This window comes from Mesoplodon bidens, assembly GCF_964165515.1.
Source record: "Mesoplodon bidens genome assembly, chromosome: 1".
NCBI classification, from domain to species: Eukaryota; Metazoa; Chordata; class Mammalia; order Artiodactyla; family Ziphiidae; genus Mesoplodon; species Mesoplodon bidens.
In genome coordinates this window covers 78948335-78967193 of record NC_138176.1, presented here as the reverse complement: position 1 = coordinate 78967193, position 18859 = coordinate 78948335, and the positions used below count along the sequence as shown (strand labels likewise).

The 18859-nt window shown below is 38.5% G+C and overlaps 1 protein-coding gene and 1 long non-coding RNA gene across 6 annotated transcripts in view; one reads left to right on the top strand and one right to left on the bottom strand.

Moving 5' to 3' along the window:
• The window catches only part of AP1AR (adaptor related protein complex 1 associated regulatory protein), a 30878-nt gene extending 17854 nt beyond the window's left edge, over positions 1-13024 (bottom strand). For 2 of the 5 annotated variants that reach the window (XM_081244274.1, XM_081244275.1), the window contains exons 1-3: positions 12563-13024; positions 1444-1492; positions 705-731 (exon numbers count right to left, since the gene is read on the bottom strand). In XM_081244274.1, coding sequence (XP_081100400.1) covers positions 705-731; positions 1444-1492; positions 12563-12645 — 159 coding nt within the window. In that variant the 5' untranslated portion in view covers positions 12646-13024. Of the gene's footprint in view, positions 1-704; positions 732-1443; positions 1493-1936; positions 7175-12266; positions 12384-12562 lie in introns of those variants that run through there. The other 3 variants (XM_081244277.1, XM_081244276.1, XM_081244278.1) reach the window with 3 other exon arrangements.
• On the top strand, positions 12587-18066 carry LOC308622732. The gene is made up of 3 exons (XR_014016680.1): positions 12587-12659; positions 13259-13401; positions 17695-18066. It is a non-coding gene; the product is annotated as an uncharacterized lncRNA (long non-coding RNA).
• Positions 18067-18859: the final 793 nt, after the last annotated feature.

The following is an 18859-nucleotide window of genomic DNA, read 5'->3' as shown; positions in this document are numbered from 1 at the left end:
TTTAGCAAAGTTGGAAATTAACACACAAACTAAAACTCTTCTAACTATACCAGTGCATAAGAAATATATACCATATTTCACTAATTCTAAAATGTACTTTTTTTCCCCCATTTTAACATTTCTGTACTTGGGATGCATCTTAAAATTGATTTTTAGATGAGGTGAAATACAAAAATCAACAAAAAGAATAACTTATTAAAAAGATAATGGCTAAAGTCAGAAAGTGATTGCAGAACAAACATGTATAAATTCTACCCTCAGAAATCTATAAAATCTATGGTCAAACAATGGGTCTACTCTGGATTGTTGAGGAATTTTACCTTAGGTAAGATGGCAAGATGTTAGAAATATCTTTTTTTAAAGTTTCTCAAGTTCTACAGAATACTTTAAAAACCTGTTTTATATATATGTATATATATACACACACACATATAATATATAAATGATGTATGAAACTATATATAATATATATATAGTATATATAGTATTACATATGTTAAATAATAGAAAATTCTGAATAATTTGTTAATATAAATTAGTAAAAGAAGGAAACGATAAGGGACTAAAAAGTAAAAATAACAACTAAGAAGTAAAAATTCTAAAATAAGAGATAATATAATAAAAATTAAAAAAATAATTGTCAGAACTTATGAGATAACTAATGAGAACAAATATGGATTTTATACTGCTGTGAAAATACTTACTTCATCACTTTCTACAAGATTCTCAAACTGAAACAACAAGAAAGTGAGTGTTAGGATGAATATTTGTCTAAGGTGCATATCTCATAAAAAATTATACGGTGGAGTTGCTCAAAATCAACTTGCTGTTTTGATTCTGCCACACCTCTACTAGGGGAGACCAATGATCTGTCTCTAGAATCACTGGCTACTATAAGCCACTATAATTGATAGAAGTGTACCCTCTCGCTCAGTTGTGTAGGGCAGAAAAAAGACAAAAACAAACAAAAAACCCCACCACTTTTTTTTTTTTTTTTTGCAGTACGCAGGCCTCTCACTGTTGTGGCGTCTCCCGTTGCGGAGCGCAGGCTCTGGACGCGCAGGCTCAGCGGCCATGGCTCACGGGCCCAGCCGCTCCGTGGCATGTGGGATCTTCCCAGACCGGGGCACGAACCCGTGTCCCCTGCATTGGCAGGCGGACTCTCAACCACTGCGCCACCAGGGAAGTCCCCCCACCACTTCTTAAGTAGAAATAACAATTCTACTAGAAGAATGGGATCTTAATCTTTTGCAAACTTGTTCTCCCTATTCATGCTTCCCCCACCACTCCAATTCTCTCCCTATTCACTAGTTATCAGTAATATTAAAATATAAAGAGTCCATACTAAATTTAGGTACAGAGCCTTCCCCGTACTTAAAAAAAAGCGTCTCTCCTGCCCTTCCGAAGGTAGTTTTATTCAATCAGATTTACGACTCTACTTACCTCTATAGTTAAGTGCTCACCTCTTGAGCATGTTCTAAAATACTTGGATCTGGGAAGAAAAACAGGAAAACAACTTTAAAAATTACAATCAATCCTAAAACTGAGTTAATATAGTGGCATAAAAACATTTCCTCAAAAGCAACTTTAAATTCTCCAATGTAGAGTATCTTATATTTACAAAAAGGAACCACTAAACTTACATAAGAATATAAACACTCCAGATTTTTAAACTTAGTTGTGGGTTTAGAAGTGTTTAGTCAACCAATATTTTTCTATTGGTCCTAATATTTACTATACCTGTAATAATAAGTTAATTTACTATATTTACTACATAGAACAGAATACAATTAAATTTAAAATTTTATCTCATTATTTTTACTGTATCAAGAGAAATATCTTGTTAAAGTACTGCTGTGTTAAATAATGTATAAGAGCATGTTCCCAATTTTGTTAAACATTTGCAAAACAACAAAAATCTAAAAAAGATACATGCCAATATGCTAAGAGTAGTTATCTCTAGATGGTGGGACCATGTATGTTTATATAAAGCTTAGGTGCTTTTTATTCTCATCCCATGCCTGCATAAATAAAAGAAAGAAAATGAAAAACAATATACATCACATATACATCCACCAAATAATCCATTACATTAATTTTTCCAACTAGGGTGAAATATTGACTTTAATTTAATTTCTCCTCACAATGTATACATATATCAAATCACCACAATGTATACTTTAAATGTCTTACAATTTTGTCAGTTATACCTCAATAAAGCTGAAATTTAAAAATTCTAGTTATTATCTTCTGCTCCTACTAGTGAAACTTACACGTAGTCAAATAAGCATCTCCTTTGTTATATCTGCTCCAAAGATATCACATTCTATTAACTATACGTCCTCTAACTATTATAGTATGAAAGCTGGTACAGGACAGAGCCCCTCTAGCTCCTTTACTACTGGAAGTACCAGGAAATTTTAAGACTTTCACTTATAACGTGGATCCTGTTATTGCTGCCTAAATTGATGGCATAGAAGACCCCTCATCCTCCCATGGGGATCCAAAATCACACTGTGGATTCCTAATGTGTCAGGACTCTTGAACAAAAAGCACCCCTTTGAGAGATGGGAAGAATCCTAGGGTTAGGACAGGTCAGAATGCTTTGTATTATGTGTGTATGTGTGCAGAGGTGGCGGATGGGCTTAGTAAAAGAGAATGGTATATTATCATGACTAAGTTTTTATTACCATAAAGAATAAAAAAAGCAATTTTTCCTGTACAATCTTTATTTGCTAACAGATACAAAGCAGTTTTATTGACCATTAAGAGATCATTGGTAAAAACGGAACATTTGGTATTGTCATCCCATAGACCTAATAATTCATGGAACATATCCAATATAAATAAAATACCCCAATTCTCTAGGCATTCTTTTATTTTCCCTATTTCTCAAATAAAAACAGAAATGAGTTGAGGCTTCCAGTAGCACTGTGTTCTGGCATTAGGATTCATGCATAAAGTGCTATACGCTCTCCCTCAGCAACCATCACTCTCTTCCCTGAATGAAGAGTTTGTCTCTGATTAATCTATTTCCTCTTCCAGGCTTACTGAATGATATAACTGAATAGTAAAATAAAGTTTAGTAATACCAAGCATCCCAGTATAAGCCATCAGTGTGACTTCACTGCTGAAGCAAAGCCTGAAGCTAAGACTCTCTCAATACAAACCAAGGGAAGTAACTGTTGCACTACACTTACATTAGATGGCAGAGTACTGATGTGTTCTGTCCCAATTTTACACAGATATATAGCTAACTTCAGCAGAAGCCCAAGGTGTTGGCTGTTGTAAATGTCTATCTTTTCTGTCCCCTCTCTCCACATCTAACTATGGTGAGGACAATCATGCTCTTGCATGACTCTGACTCCCTGATTATCTGACCAACCTAGATCATAGCCATCCCCCAGACTTCATTTGATTGGTTCAGGGTTATGCAGAAACTGAGCAGACATATACCCTCCTGAGAGCTCTAGGGAGCTGCTAGGGGTTATACTTCTGACAACCTGCAAAGAGGAATGAAATCAATTGAAAGAGCGTTCTGACAGTGTTGAAGACATTCCTAAGGACCAGTTGCATCCCTGCCCTGCCCAGTTTCCTTAGTACTTGACAAACCTAGTATCCTTATAAGAAATTCTACCTTTTGCCTATGATAGTTTGATTTGGGTTTCTGTCCCCATAACCAAAGTCCTGTCTAATAAGTAAACAAGAGTCTAAGAGATAGAATGACAAAAGAGCAAATTTAAAAAGTAGCAAAAAAAATTTTAATGGAAAGAAAACAAAAAAGCAAAATAAGTTTGGAAGAAAACTCAAGCTTTCCTTTTAGGACAGATTAGATTCAGACCTTATTACTCACAAAGGGCACACACTGACTCCTACTACCATAAATGCTAAGATTATATTGATAGATTAAAGTAATCGCAATTTGGCAAACTCAGGGGTAACATTTTTATTAGAAGAGCTTTATCCTGGAATTTATCTGAAAAGAAGATGAGAAACTTTGTGATACATATTTTTTTTTGCGGTTGTGATACATATTTTAAAAGTAATTAGAAAGCCAGTTTTTGAAAGTATCCTTTCAGATTTCAGAGTGCTCTCCATTACTTAAGCAGTAAATGAAAGAAACTGAAACTAAAATCTTTCTGTATTATTGGATTCTTAAAAGCCTAACACATTTCTAATGTGACTTTTTCAGTATTTCCCATTATAAACTGTCCTGACAGGAATAAAGATGCAGATGTAGAGAATGGACTTGAGGACACGTGGAAGGGGAAGGGGAAGCTGGGAAGAAGTGAGAGAGTGGCATGGACTTACATATACTACCAAATGTAAAACTGATAGCTAGTGGGAAGCAGCCGCATAGCACAGGGAGATCAGCTCGGTGCTTTGTGACCACCTAGAGGGTGGGATAGGGAGTGTGGGAGGGAGACACAAGAGAGACAATATATGGGGATATATGTATATGTATAGCTGCTTCACTTTGTTATAAAGCAGAAACTAACACACCACTGTAAAAAAAACAAACAAACAACTGTCCTGATATTTTGTGTTTTCTTTTTTAAAATTTTTTTAACATCTTTATTGGAGTATAATTGCTTTACAATGGTGTGTTAGTTTCTGCTGTATGTTAGTTTCTGCTGTATATATTTGCAGGTGTATTAATTATGGTGAAAGTTGAGCTGCTGAAACAGGTTCCAAAAACAATAATTTAAAGAAAACAGAAATCTATTTTCCCTCTTTTTAAAAACAGTCTAGAGCTCTCCAAAGCCATCCATGGACATTCCTTTATACACAATCCTTATGCCCCTGAGAGCTGTCTCTAAGTAATGTAAGTTTCTATATAACCATTCTACTATTGCTGATGTTGTGAAAGTAGACTCAAATATGTAAAGGATATTAAAAAGGTAGAAAAGATAGGCTATCATACTCCGAATGATCGTGGCATGTAAAGGAATTTGGAAAAGCTTGAAAGTAAAGAGGTACAAAAGTGGCAATTCTTGCATATATATTTATTTGTCAATGTTGTGAAGGCAGATATCAAAACAATCTTTTATTAAGGATAAAACCAGTCTCATCAAGAATAGAATGAAAATGCAGTTTTTTATGCTTCTACATGTTATTATGGAAAGCAGGCAAATACTCATATCAAAGTGACTTAAGTAAAAGATAACTAAAAAATTCTCATAAATCCTACATTGTTATTGTTCCTTTTCTTCATATTCTCCTGTATAGTATCTGTTAAAATAATAGTCTTTCCTTATATCTTCTGTTTGACATTATAAAAAAATAATGAAGAACCATGGTAAACTGTTCCACAGTCTATTAAAAATTAAAAGCTTCCCAAGACTCTTCTTTTCTGGACAAAAATTGGAAAGGTTACAAATAGAAGCCTGGCAAAAACTATTACATTGAAGATGATGGACACATTGTTTTTCAATTAGTATCAAATACTTTAGTGAAGATTTAAGCATTCAAATCTCAAGGAATGAGCTATCAACAGATTTTCCAGGTAGAACAGCATCAACATAGGTGGTAATAATAAAGTAATAATATTTACTGTTAAATAAGCCCCTCCCTAATGAAGGCAAATTTAGGAAGACTGGATGTTCAAAAAATTTATTGTGTTCCTTGGAAGAGACAAATTTTCCTGTTAAACATGTTGAAGATGGAAAACGTCAAAAAAAAGAGTCACTGTCCTTTAAGAGGAGTCTGATTTAGAGGAGCCCAACAACTAGAAGGGATCTTAGAGGTCTTTTAGTTCTTTCTCGTTCATCTGCAGTCTGTGAGCAGCATCTGCAATTGTTGACCACCTTCTTCTTTCAGAAACTGTTGCCACTTATGTGTCTATGATTTTGAACGTTCTAATTTTTCTTAATTCCCTGGATAACTGAATGACAGACATAGCTATGTATTTATATTTAAAGTACAGAAGTGAGTAAAAATTGACCCACGTACCCAGGAGGTTTACAGTCTAATGGGGTAGACACACAGGTAAATTAACAACTACCATGCTCTGAAAGGGGTATGTTCAGATGAAGAGCATCAAAAATCAGCTGAAGGAGAAGGAATTAGTCAGGCCCCCAAGTAGTGGAAAGGAATGTTTCAGGGAGCAGCAGCTACCAAAGGCAAAGGGGAATGAAAAGATCAAGGTTGCATACATTAATTCTGTCAACAAGTATTTACTAAACATCTACTACATACTATGCACATAACTTGGAGCTGTGTATTCAATGGTAAGCAAAATAGGCATGAACTTGTTCCTTTACACTGAGAGCGGAAGACAGACATTAACCAAATAATCACACTATTTCAGGTATAATTATAACCTGAGGAAGTGCTGAGAGGATAAGGAAGATGGTTCTATCAAGGTGTGAGAACTCATCCCCTGAGGGTAGGAAACAGATTGGGAAGACTTCTGTGGGAAATAATCCTTGAGCTGGCATCTAAAAGATGAGTAGGAGTTATCTAACTAAAAAGGGAAGAAACTGATTCAAGGAAGAGTGTGGCACAAATGAGGCAAAAAAAAAAAAAAAAAAAAGACAAGGAATAGATAATGTGAGGTCTTGAAAGCTACATTAAAGATTTCAGTCTTTATCCTAGAAGTATGGTAAACCACTGAAGAAAATGGTAGGGGACATTCAGAACTTGACAATGTGGATTTGGAGGATGAGTGAAAGGGAGAAGTTTATTATGATTTGCAGGTTCATGGCTTTGGTAACCGTATATTATTTTACTACTCACAAAGTAGGACACAAAGTAGTAAAAATGGTAGGGGCTATAAAAAATTGAAGAAAAGGAGTAAAGAACTGTGAGCAGGAAAGAAAGATGAGCTCAACTTTACAAACCGAATTTGAGGTTATGTTTGATACCCAAGGGGAAATACTCAGTAGGCAATTAAGATATTCAGGGCTCAGACTGAGATGACTGAGCTCATTAGTACGCAGGTAGTAGGTAAGGTCATGTGTTTTCCTGCCATCACCCAGGGAATGTACATTAAGGAAGGAAAATATATTAAGGAAGAACAGAGTGAGATTAAGAACACAGCCCTGGGGAGTCTTCAAGGTACAACACAGAATGTTCAGGAAATTCATATCCATTTAAGTCTGCTACTGTTTTCCTTCCTAACTTCTGAAATTTCAAGAGAAATATCTTATGCTTGTATATTTCTCAAAGCTGACAAACATGCAGAAAACCAAACTGAATCATTCAATAATGACTATTGATTAGTATATTTTGGCAATATACATTATGATAAAATATTTAAAATTCTCATTCTCTATATGGTCTCTTTAAAAAGTAAGTCAACATAAAACTGGTAGGATATATATTTAACTATGTGAGTGATGTCAAAGTTAGGGAATTATCCTGAGGAAAAAAAAAAGGAGAAAATACTGTTCCCTAGATTTTACAAGTTCTTAAATAATACTCATTCATTCAATAAACATGAGATACTAAAAATGAAGAAAGATAAAGATAAAACATAGTCTCCGACCTTGAGAAGCTCTCAACCCATACCATGGTATATACCAGGAGGCAGCAGACTATGGTCCACAGGCCAAATCTGGCCCAATGCCTGTTTCTGTAAATAAAGTTTTATTGGAACACAGTCACATTCATTTGTTTACATATTATCTATGGCTGCTTTTGTGCTAAAATGGCAACGGTGAATAGCTGCAACAGACACCTTATGGCCTGCAAACCTAAAATATGTATTATTTTTTACAGAATAAAAAATATTCTGTAAATATTTTTAAAAACCTTTACAGAGGTTTTTAAAAATATTTTTAAAAACCTTTACAGAAAAAGTTTTCAATCCCTAATACACAGCAGATTTAGGCCTGTAGAAAATATTACTGCCTCAGGGAGATAATATTGTTTCAGGGGGGTTAGAGCAGGTTTTGCAGGGAAGGTAATATTTAAGGATAAGTAAAAGTTCACCAAGAACAGGAAAAGAAGAAAAATATCACATACAAAGGCACAAGATGAGAGAACACTGTATGTTAGGAAAACAGAAACAGGTATAGTCCAACTGGTATACAGGCCATTGGGGATGTACCAAGTGAAAGAATGGCAGAGAATCCTTTCACTAATTCCCCCTGCCTGTGCTGCCACACTATGTGCACAAGGAGTAAAATCTACAATTTTAATGCTATGCTCTAAGGAAAATATAATTAGAAAATGCAATTAGCCTGGTAAAATAGATTAAGGTTAAGTTATCTTGTCAGGAGTCTGAACTTCATACTACTCTGAATTGGAAGGTTATCATTTATCAAAAAAGTTAAAATACTATAAGGTTTATGAATGAGTTAAGTTTTTTGAAATTAGAATAGAGTCATTGTTTTCCTTTTAATGTTATTCTGATTTGTATTCTGACATGATTTTCTGAATGAGAGAACAAAGAGTAAGATCATACTTTTTACCCAAATGCAGAACTGCATATAATCCTGAGTATTCAGATGGACATTATGTTGCATGTTTGAATGCCATGCACTCATCATCTGTCACAGAAGGAAAAAAAGGTTGAGCAACTTAGCTGTAGGAAATAGTTGGCAGATGGAAGTTGTTAGGCAAGGGAATGGCATGATCCAGTGTGGTTTTTAGAAAGCTTAACTCTACTGATAGGAAGGGGCGATGGCATGAAGTGTAGCGATACAACAGGGAGAGCAATTTGAAAGACAAAGTTTAAGGAAGAAGCACAGAGGAAGGAAACAGGTTCAGTATGTATTAAGGAAAGATTGAATAGCTAATTAGTGAGGACTATAAAGTTCGTAGTATAGGGACTGTGAACAGACCTGTTAAGGGAGTCCATAATCCCTGATTAGGGAATACATGAAGCAGAGGAAGAAAAAATCTAGGGGAAAAGGAAATGCACTATTTCAGATATTTAATGGGACACAAATATTAAATATTAGATACTTTAGATAAGTTGATTTGAGGAGCTTTGGTACATCTAAGTATATCTCTTCAATAGGCAACTGAAAATACAGTGCTGAACCTCTGAAAAGAAGTCTGTTCAGAAGACATGAGATTTGGAAGTGGTGGTGGTTGAAACCATAGGAGTGGATGAAATTAAGGGAACTAAATAAAGAGAAAAGACAGAGAAAAATTCCATATTTAATGGGCAGATAGAGTAAATACAGCCAGGACAGGAACAGGAAAATAAAAACATAAAAGCAATGTTGCAGAGGTCAAGTGCATAGTTTCAAGAAAAGGAAGACAGCTTATCACAAAGAATAAAGAGCCAAGTTTGGACATATATGCATAAGATCTCCCAGTGACAAAGTACCAGATAATGCACTGAGAGACAGAGCAACTAAATGTTTATAATATTTGTTTAATAAAATGTTTATAATGTTTAATACAAAACCATGAGACATTAGTGGTTAAGGGTAAAGGCTCTCAATTCAGAGGGATCTGGGCTAAAATCCCAGCTCTGCTATCTTAGGCAAGTTAAACTTTCTAAGCTTCAATTTTCAACCTACAGTGTATATAATAGTACTCACCTTCCTCACAGAATTGTGGTGAGGAATAAATGAGATAATGTAAAATACTTAAGAACAGTGCCTGGAACACAGGAAGTAATCATATGTTGGCAGCTATTATTAAACTCATTTTTACCAGTAAAGAAAACAGCAAATCATTGTAAATTATCGTCTGAAAGCAACTTTGTTGCTGGAGCCAAAAAGGCCAACAAATGTTAAATATCAAGAGAGATATAAAACATGAGCATACTTTCATATAAAACTACAGTACATCTTAACTGGAACCACTATGTGCAATTATATGGTAAGATAAAAATAGGAATTAAAATACAACACAACAAAACTTAATTGGACCTTCAGTTTGAGAAAGAAAAAATTAAGAACACGATAAGTGTCTATACAAAAGATTTCTCGTACTACCCAAAAAAAGGAGAGCTGACCAGCAGATGGAGCCCTCTAGAATGTGTGGTAGGCAAAACTCCCTGGAGTGAAAAAGGATGACTCATTAGGATGTCTAAATGTTATTCCTTGAAGATATCTAGCTCCCTCTGCTTTAACCATCAAATAGCTTTATTAGTAGCAAGGTTTCTGACATACCTTAACACTGATATTGATATTCTGACTAGTCGACATATTCTAGAATATAAAATACCAAAATTCTCTAATATGTTATAAATTTAAAAATCAGGCCCTGGATTATAACGTACCTCTGTGAGGCCCAGCTTAAAGCAGCCTAAGAAAGCCCAGGATTTTTCCACCTATGGTTACTACATTGACAAAATATAAATCAAGTTTTTGAGATTGCTCCTCAACTTTTTTGCCCTTAGATGAACTACTAGTTAAGTACCTAGACCTATAACTGAAAGAAAATCAGAACTACCAGGTGATTTTAAAAAAAGCAACTACTAACATGAGAGGTAAAGTTTAACCTTATTCTGTAAACAACAATTAACTATAACCACCTTCCTCTGCATGTTTATTAGAAGCTCCTAAAATGTTGAAATGAATATAAAACAATAAGTTAATCAGAAGATTCAACTAACAGACTTTCCAAACCTACATTTATGGATTAAAACAAAAGGATGGATATCATTATTAGATTGTTTTAGATGACAGTGTCCACAACCCACAGACTCTCACTGCCGCAATAGAACTTGTTTGTTCAAGTTCTGCCCACAGCCAGAAGAGTACAGATCCAACTATTATGATTTTATGACACATCTACAGACAATTAACACTCACAATGATTCACTGATTTTCCCCTCACCCTTCCCTATGCTGTCAAGTTCATGTGCTCAGGGAGTAAAACCTGTAATTTTTTTTTTGCGTTACGCGGGACTCTCACTGTTGCGGCCTTTCCCGCTGCGGAGGAGCACAGGCTCCGGACGCGCAGGCTCAGCGTCCATGGCTCACGGGCCCAGCCGCTCCACGGCATGTGGGATCCTCCCGGACCGGGGCACGAACCCGCACCCCCTGCATCGGCAGGCGGACTCTCAACCACTGCGCCACCAGGGAAGCCCTAAAACCTGTAATTTTAATGCTATACTCTAAGGAAAGCATTTTCAGTTTGTAAAATCACCATGAAAGAACAAAACCCCAAAATCCCAGACACCAAACAATGTACTCCAAAGTGAAATATAAATGACTTTTGCTTACCTAATTTGAGTATAAGATCCTATTTTTAGTTATCCTACAACACAACTACAAATGAACAAATAAAAATATTAACAAAGCCAAAGATTCTGGGGCACCTAGTCCTTAGGCAAGCCTATTTAAGCAGCTTGACTATTATGAGTATCCACGAATAAAAATTAGAAGTAACTTGGATGACTTTTGCTGACAAGATAAAAGAGCTGCCATGTTCCCCTGTAACAGTAATAACACTTAATTCAGGAAAACCAAAATACTAAAATTAGGCACAAAGTCTTCAAGTCCTTACTTTTCCATTCAAGGGACACTTAGTGTAAAACCCTAACTACTCTGCATCAGAGAGGTCACACAATGCCTGATGAACGAATGAGTGACTCATATAAGATCTACATCGCCAAAAGATACAAATGATAAATCATTTGTTTTCAGTATGTGTATGTTGAACATCTTATTACCTAATGATGTTGGTTAAATGGGACAGATCGTGAAAACTTAGGAATCTGTTCCAGAAAGCGCAAAATTAATGTCTTATTCCTTACATAGAGTGGTGTGGTTCAGATTTTCAATTCTAAGTTTGAATTCCTGGGACATATTTAACAACAACAACAAAGCCAATTTCCAAGGAATTTAAGTTTTTCACTACCTTATGAAATAAAAAACACAAAAATGGAATAATTACAAAATTCTATTATCCTATGGATGGTGTGTGTAGAAAAACCTAGGCATATTCCAGATTTAATCAAGAGAACTTCAGAAGGACTGTGATTTCCCTAGTGTTACAGAGCTTGTGGGTAGCAATCAGGGTATGGCATTCCCCTCGAAATTCCCAAAAATTAATATGAAAAAGCTACACACTGCTCCTCTTGTTATTAACATTAAGAATCCGAATGCCCAGTGGAAACCCAGCAATTCGCAAGTATCAAAGAACTGCTCAATGTCTGAAACCTTATTTCACTCCAGCATCCAAATGACTTCTACTAAAAAATCTTTCAGAGACATCAACTTTTTGGAAGAGATTCTCGACCTGCTCTGTCAGAGCCAAAGAGAGAATCAAACACATAGTTACTACCAGCTTTAGCAATAAACCAAGCTCAACGCAGGGAGTGCTCGGGTCGCCGTGGATTCTGTTCTACTAACCATTCGTGTGAGGGTGCCCCGTGCTTCCTAGAGATGATGCCTCCCGTCACTCTTTCCCCGCGTGATAGCGCGCCCAGCGAGAATCTCGCTCGGAAGCGGCAAGAGCGACACCCCGCCCCCTTCTCTACCTCTTTCCCAGGGCCTCCACTACGACAACCCGCTCGACGCCTGTTCAGCCGTGAGGGTACCAGGGCTCCCAGCCTCCTCTAAGCCATTGGGGAAGTGAAAGGGGTTCCCCGCCAGGGGCCGAATAGGAGGAGCCAGCGGGCGCCGGGCCCCTCCCCCCGGGGGCTTACCCTCCGCCTCCGCCTACTCGCTGCAGCCGCCCAGCTTCCTTGCGGAGGAGTCCGAAGCACTGCGTCCAGCAGCAGTTCCCCATTGCATGCCGCCCAGGTGCCGCCGCTCCTCCTCCTCCTCCAGCTCAAAGCCCAAACCCAGGCCCGTCAGCCGCATCCGCGCGGCACGAGCCGAATGGGGGTTGGGGACCGAGGGCGGGCCGGCCGGAGCGCGGCGGAGTGAGAGGCTAGGGCGACGGGAGGGACAGGCGCTCGGAACAAAGGCAGCGGTTACTCCAGCGGCCGCCGAGTCGCCGCTGTGCGAGGGAGGAGGGCCGGGCAGCGGGCTCTAGACTCCCTCGTTGTCCTCATGGCCCCTTGTTCGCCTCAGATCCCCAAGCTCAGACCCAGTAACCGCCTCCTGGCGCCGAAAGAGGCCAGTCCCCGCGAGTCGCGCGCCCAGGCCCCGCCCGCCGACGCGCCCAAGCCCCGCCCGCCGACGCGCCCAGGCCGGCGCCTGGCCACCGTCTCTGCCACACCCCCGGGCTTTCCCGGGCCCCAATAGGCCGTTCCCTCGGCTGCCCCGCCTCCTCTGGCGACTGGCCTTACGTCACTTCCGCCAGCTCTGGGGTACGCATCTCAATTCGTGGGTGTGGGTGTTTGTTTTGTTGGTTTTGTTGGACCTTGACCTGACTAGGAAATCTTTTTTCCTTGCAGTTTCCCGCTTCTGGGTCTCGAGCGTCTCCGGTGTCACACTATCAAGGCTCAGTTTTCGAACTTTGTACCAAAGCCTTGTGAGCGGCTTACCTAGAGCCCCGGGCCAGGAGTCATCAGGTGTGAAGGGGGCACTTCTCTGTGAGGTGTGTGCTTAGGTTTTGTTTATATTACACCATAAGTGGCAAATAGAGTCAGGGAACTGACTGTGGTTGTTTTGAAGCACTAAGAATTTTTTCTCTCTGGTCTCTAGTTTGCGTTTCAGTCTCCATACTGTCAACATTGTAGGGAAGTTTATAAACAGTGCCCTACTGGCCTTATTTGTTCTGTTTAGAATCAAACCGTCAAATAATTTCGGAGGAGCAGTTGGGGTCCATAGGAAATACGTTAGAGGGCTAAGGTTTTTCAAGGACACCAGCCTTGCCAGTCCAAGCGTGCTTCCCAGAACAGTAGTAGGTGGGAAGAGACAGCTACTCTGATGCGACTTGGTTTGCGGCACCCTCCTCAAGTGCTCCTTTAAAACTAGGTTTTTTTCTGTGGTTGGCCTTAAAATCGGGTGTAAGTCATGGCTTAGTAAACGCCTGGTCTAGGGATAGGATGTTTTAATTACTAACTAACCAGACATGCCAATTTTTAGGAATATTTTTACATTTTAGAAAATTGTTATTAATGATAACATATTCTTTGACCTACTCATTTTCTTGCTTCCTGAATTCTATTCCGACATGGGTTTCAACCTTAGCCCTGCTACTTCACTAATTTTGATTTTATTTTGGTCTTAGTCTTTTTTCGTAATCAAGTGTATAGGGATATATTTGGCCCAATAGTCTGCCACCAGTGAATGTTGGCAGAATGACTGAATGACTTCCTGAATAGTGACTGTATTTTCTTTTCCCGTTTCAGCCCCCGAAATCAAGGAAATATATTTGTGAAATAGTCTTTAAAATTTAACTCTACATGTTTAAAGCAACTGGAGTTTCTATTCCAGTTGGAATTTCAATTCCAATGGAATTTCCATTCTATGGAATACTAGTCAGCAACAAAAAGGAACATATTATTGATACACACACCTTAAATGAATCTGCAGGAAATTATACTGAATGGAGACAGTATCACTTTCTCAACCCTACATTTGGGCATGGGTATGAAATCAGTAAAGACAATAGACAAGTGTATGACAGCTAAAGAATTCATTTATATGGCTGTTGCCCAGGCAGAATATTCAGTTAACCAGTAAGAGACACAAATAGATTATTTACAGTGATGGGCACTTAATGTCAGCCTTCTAGAGAGACCCCATGTGCCCACCTTCCAGGCAATAGGACCTTTCTCCGTCTTTCCCATCCCTTTCAAAGTTCCTTTCTCTCTCGTAGTTTATCCTGAAGTCAAAGCAAGAGTTTTTCTTATAGATGCTCTGCAGTCCATCAGGATGCAGTCTGTACCTTGAACTGTCTTTTGGATTATGTGGTTCCAAATTGGAATCTCTCTTTGCTCAGAACTCCCTCTGTATTGACTATTAATCATTTTTTGTTCTTTTGAGATTGGTTGCTACCATCGTGCTGTTTTGGGGGTTAAGGGTTCCCTGCTGGGGAAGAATTCTGTGCTCCTCATTCCCACACTCGTCCACCGAGTTTATCGATGTAAATGCATCCTTTTAATTCATTGGAGCATTGTTTGAATTACGAAATTTACACAGGATACTAGATATGACCACTACAACATGGAGATAATAATGAAATTTACCTTATGGGATAGTTGTCAGTATAAATGATTAAGCATTTAATCAAATGCTTAGTAATATAAAAGTAAGTGCTTACAATAGTATAATTACACATATAATTCCAATCGTGTACTCTGTATATTATGCTGTAATTATCTGTAATACCATAAATGTAATATAAGTATTAGCTGTTATTATTATCCACAGACCAAAGGAGATTTTCATCAACAAGTTATTCTTTTGTAGCTACATCCTTGGCATCCCATGAAAAAAGTTAGCTTTTTCAAAATTGCACTTCTTAGGCATGCATTCAGGCATACCCCACATTACTACTTGAGATCAGGCTCTAAGCAAGTGTGGCCTGCGTGGGAATGAGTTCTCAAACTCTCAGACCTTATCTGTCCCATGATCTGCCTCTTTCCAGGATGATTGAAAGTTAGAATATCCACTGACTTACAGGGAGACCTCATCCCCTACCAGCTAGGAGTGTTTGTCTTCGGAGCCCACAGTCTCACCATAACACAATAATCCAGTATCATTATGATTCCTAAAGTCTTGTTAATTCTTAACTGTGTAAAAGACCAATAGTCCAATCCAGGTTTAACTTAACCCAGCGTTGCCTAGTTCTTTTGTACATATTTACCTTCATTAAATATGTGAAAATTTAGGTGCACTAAACCTAGTTTCAGCTTCTGAATGCTCAACAGTAGCTTGAAAAGAGCATATTTCCATAAAAATAAGTCCTACATTTTGCAGGCATGTCACAGCTTAAGTTCATACTTAAAAAACAAACATTTCTCCAAAAATAAAGTCCAAGTGAGGGCTTCCCTGGTGGCACAGTGGTTGAGAGTCCGCCTGCCAATGCAGGGGATACGCGTTCGTGCCCCGGTCCGGGAAGATCCCACATGCCGCGGAACGGCTGGGCCTGTGAGCCATGTCCGTTGCGCCTGTGCGTCCGGAGCCTGTGCTCCGCAACAGGAGAGGCCACAAGAGTGAGAGGCCCGCGTTCCGCAAAAAAAAAAAAAGTCGAAGTGAAACAACTACAATGCAGACAGCCTTTGCATTATCTTATTCTGTTTATTCTGACTTTTGGGTGTGTGATGAGCTTCATTAGTTGGTCAGTACCACTGAGTGATTTCCTTCCTTCTTTGCTCATTCAACATTTACATTTCACAAAGAGAGGGATTAATAAGAACAGTTATGTGATTAATATGAAGTGCTTCCTCTGGGTAGAGTTTGTCCCAGATGTCTCTTGCCTGTTCAGAAACTGTGTACTAGTAATTTGAGCAGGGAAAATTTAACACAAGGAATCCTTAGGTAGTTAAGTAGTGGTTAATGCTAGAAGGAAACTTGAAGGTCTAGCAGATGTAGCTACTGCTGGGAGCTGCCACCAGCCCGGGACTGAGGAAAAGTAAAGAGGGAAGAAATTTAGACATTTAGAGGAAGGCCCTACATACTAGACATTCAGACCTCTGAGAAGACAGTGTGGATGCCATAGAAATATGCTGCCTATCATGGTGGTAACTGAGAAGCTAGATGGAAAGCTGTCTGCCGGTGAACCCACTTCTGTAGGCTAGGGGGCATTCACCACTGAAGCAGAGGGCTGTGGCCACTGTGGTAATCACTGCCAGGATTCCTTCCTGCTGATCTGCTTGCCACCATATGGAGAACAGAACAGCAGAAAAAGAGCGAATTGCTTCTTCCAGCCTTGCAGTGTCCCTCTAGCACCCTTATTGGAAGATCCCAGCATAGAGCCTGCCAGCAAAGGAGAAAGGTAGTCTGCACAATTGAGTTGTAGCATCAAAAAACAGGGCAAAGAAAGGTGGGAGATATAAAGGAAGCTTTTTAATATTGATGTGATCTGGGTTAGGAAAAAAAAAGCGCAAGGTCTGTCTTCTTTCTACTTAAGGAGTTGGAATTTACAGTAACCTCAGAGTTTTGAAATGCCAGGCCAAGAAATTAACATAGAAGTGGTTTTGATGCAGTGATGCCCTTGAGATTTCTTGCAAAGCAAAAACATATTTGGTCTGAGGGAGGGATATAACTTCCATCTAGGTTGCACAGGACTCCTGTGGATATAAAACCACACTGAAAATGAACCTGCGATCACATATTACAAACTACCATGACATAGGCATGACACAGGGATAGCAGAGGGAAAAAAAATCCCATGCATTTTATAGAATAAATGTAATAAAGCAAGCAGATACTCTAAAATAAGTATGTTTAAAATAGTTAATGTCATAAAAAAGAAAGCAAGGAAATACAAGAGAATAGTTAATTAAAACAACTAATAGAAATGAAAAATGAAGATATTAAAATCAAACAGTAAGGAGAGATTTCTGCTTTCAGTTAAGATGTAGAAGTACATGAAAGACAAATGGTAACAACAACAAAAACCTCAACAAAGTTAAAATCATATTTTTCAAAGAGGTCAGTGAGGAATGAAGAATGAAAGAAAACCCTGAGGAACTGCTTTTCAAAGAGAAATGAGGCATTCATAAATGAACAGAAAGCCTCAGCAGTTTCCCACTTGGGAGTAGGCACCTGGTCTAAATACAGACAGATGGAGAATTAGCTTGTCAAAGATGGAGATGAGAAGAAACCAACCAAGATTTTGACAGTAATGTGGGCTTGTGGGATGCACAGGAATTTGGAAGAAGACTATAGTAGATTGAGTTTTCCAAAAATGTCCTCAACAGTATCTTCCATCCTACAGAAACTTTCCTACAATGTGACAATGACATTCCTTCCACGGAGTGGTAGTGTTCATGGTCCCTGCCTTGAATCTGGTCAAGTTTGTGACAATGGTGAAAATAATGATATGTGAATTCTGAGGCTAAGTCATAGAAGGTGTTATAGCTTCTAGCTGGACCTCTCGGGATGCATGACTTTGCAACCCCAACTGCAATGTAAGGAGTCTAAAGCTGCTCTGGTATGAGGAAAGGTCATGTGGAGGTGTTCTGGATCATCCCAAGCTGAGTTCGCAGCCAACAGTTGGGATCAACCCGCAAGTGTGTGTGTGATTGGAGCCACCTCTAGAAGATTCCTACTCCCTGGAGGCAGGTTACTTCCAGCCTGATTCACATGTCCCTGAACATAATAAAATGATCTTATTTCAAATTTTATTGTTTTATTTTCGTTCAAATGTCTTTGTTTCAAATGTTTAAACTGTGAAATTTGGGGTAATGTGTGATGGAGCAATAGATAACTGGAATAAGTGCCAAATTTGAAAATAAATTACCCACCTTGACAATTCTCCCCTCTCCACATACCACTTACACCCAAATGTTGCCAAGAAAGCAGCAATAAGGAGTAAAGCCTGGAAAATAGATATAAAAAATATACTCCTCTACATCCTCACAATGTTTGGTGTTCTGGGCCTTATCAGAGTTGAATCTAAAAATGAGCCAAAATTATCTGAAAGTACCCAACCTCCTCCCAACTCAAATACTTAAAAAAAAAAAGACATAGAGTTAATGTGTTGGGAGTTGGGCTAATTATGGGTGAATTAAAGCTAAAAAAAAAAAGTGTGGCTTGACTCTGTTCAACATAACTTTTGGAATAATCTGAATAATCACCCTCACCCTAACTGAGGAAAGGGCTTACACTCTCTGGGAATAATCAAAATGAAACAAATTACATTTTTGTTTTCATTGCTGTTTTACATAAATATCTGTAAATTTTTTTAATGGGTGTGAAAATAAGCAGAAAAGTGGGACTATAATTAAGAAAAATAGTCAATAAAAGTAGACTTAGAGACCCTCCCTCCCATCTCTATAGAATCTAACAACTAAAATGTTAATTCCTGGCACAGAGAGAGGCTTCCAGGACCTTGTTCCAGCCCTGTGGTTGGTGTCTATTTTGATTAGTCGGGTCCTGCC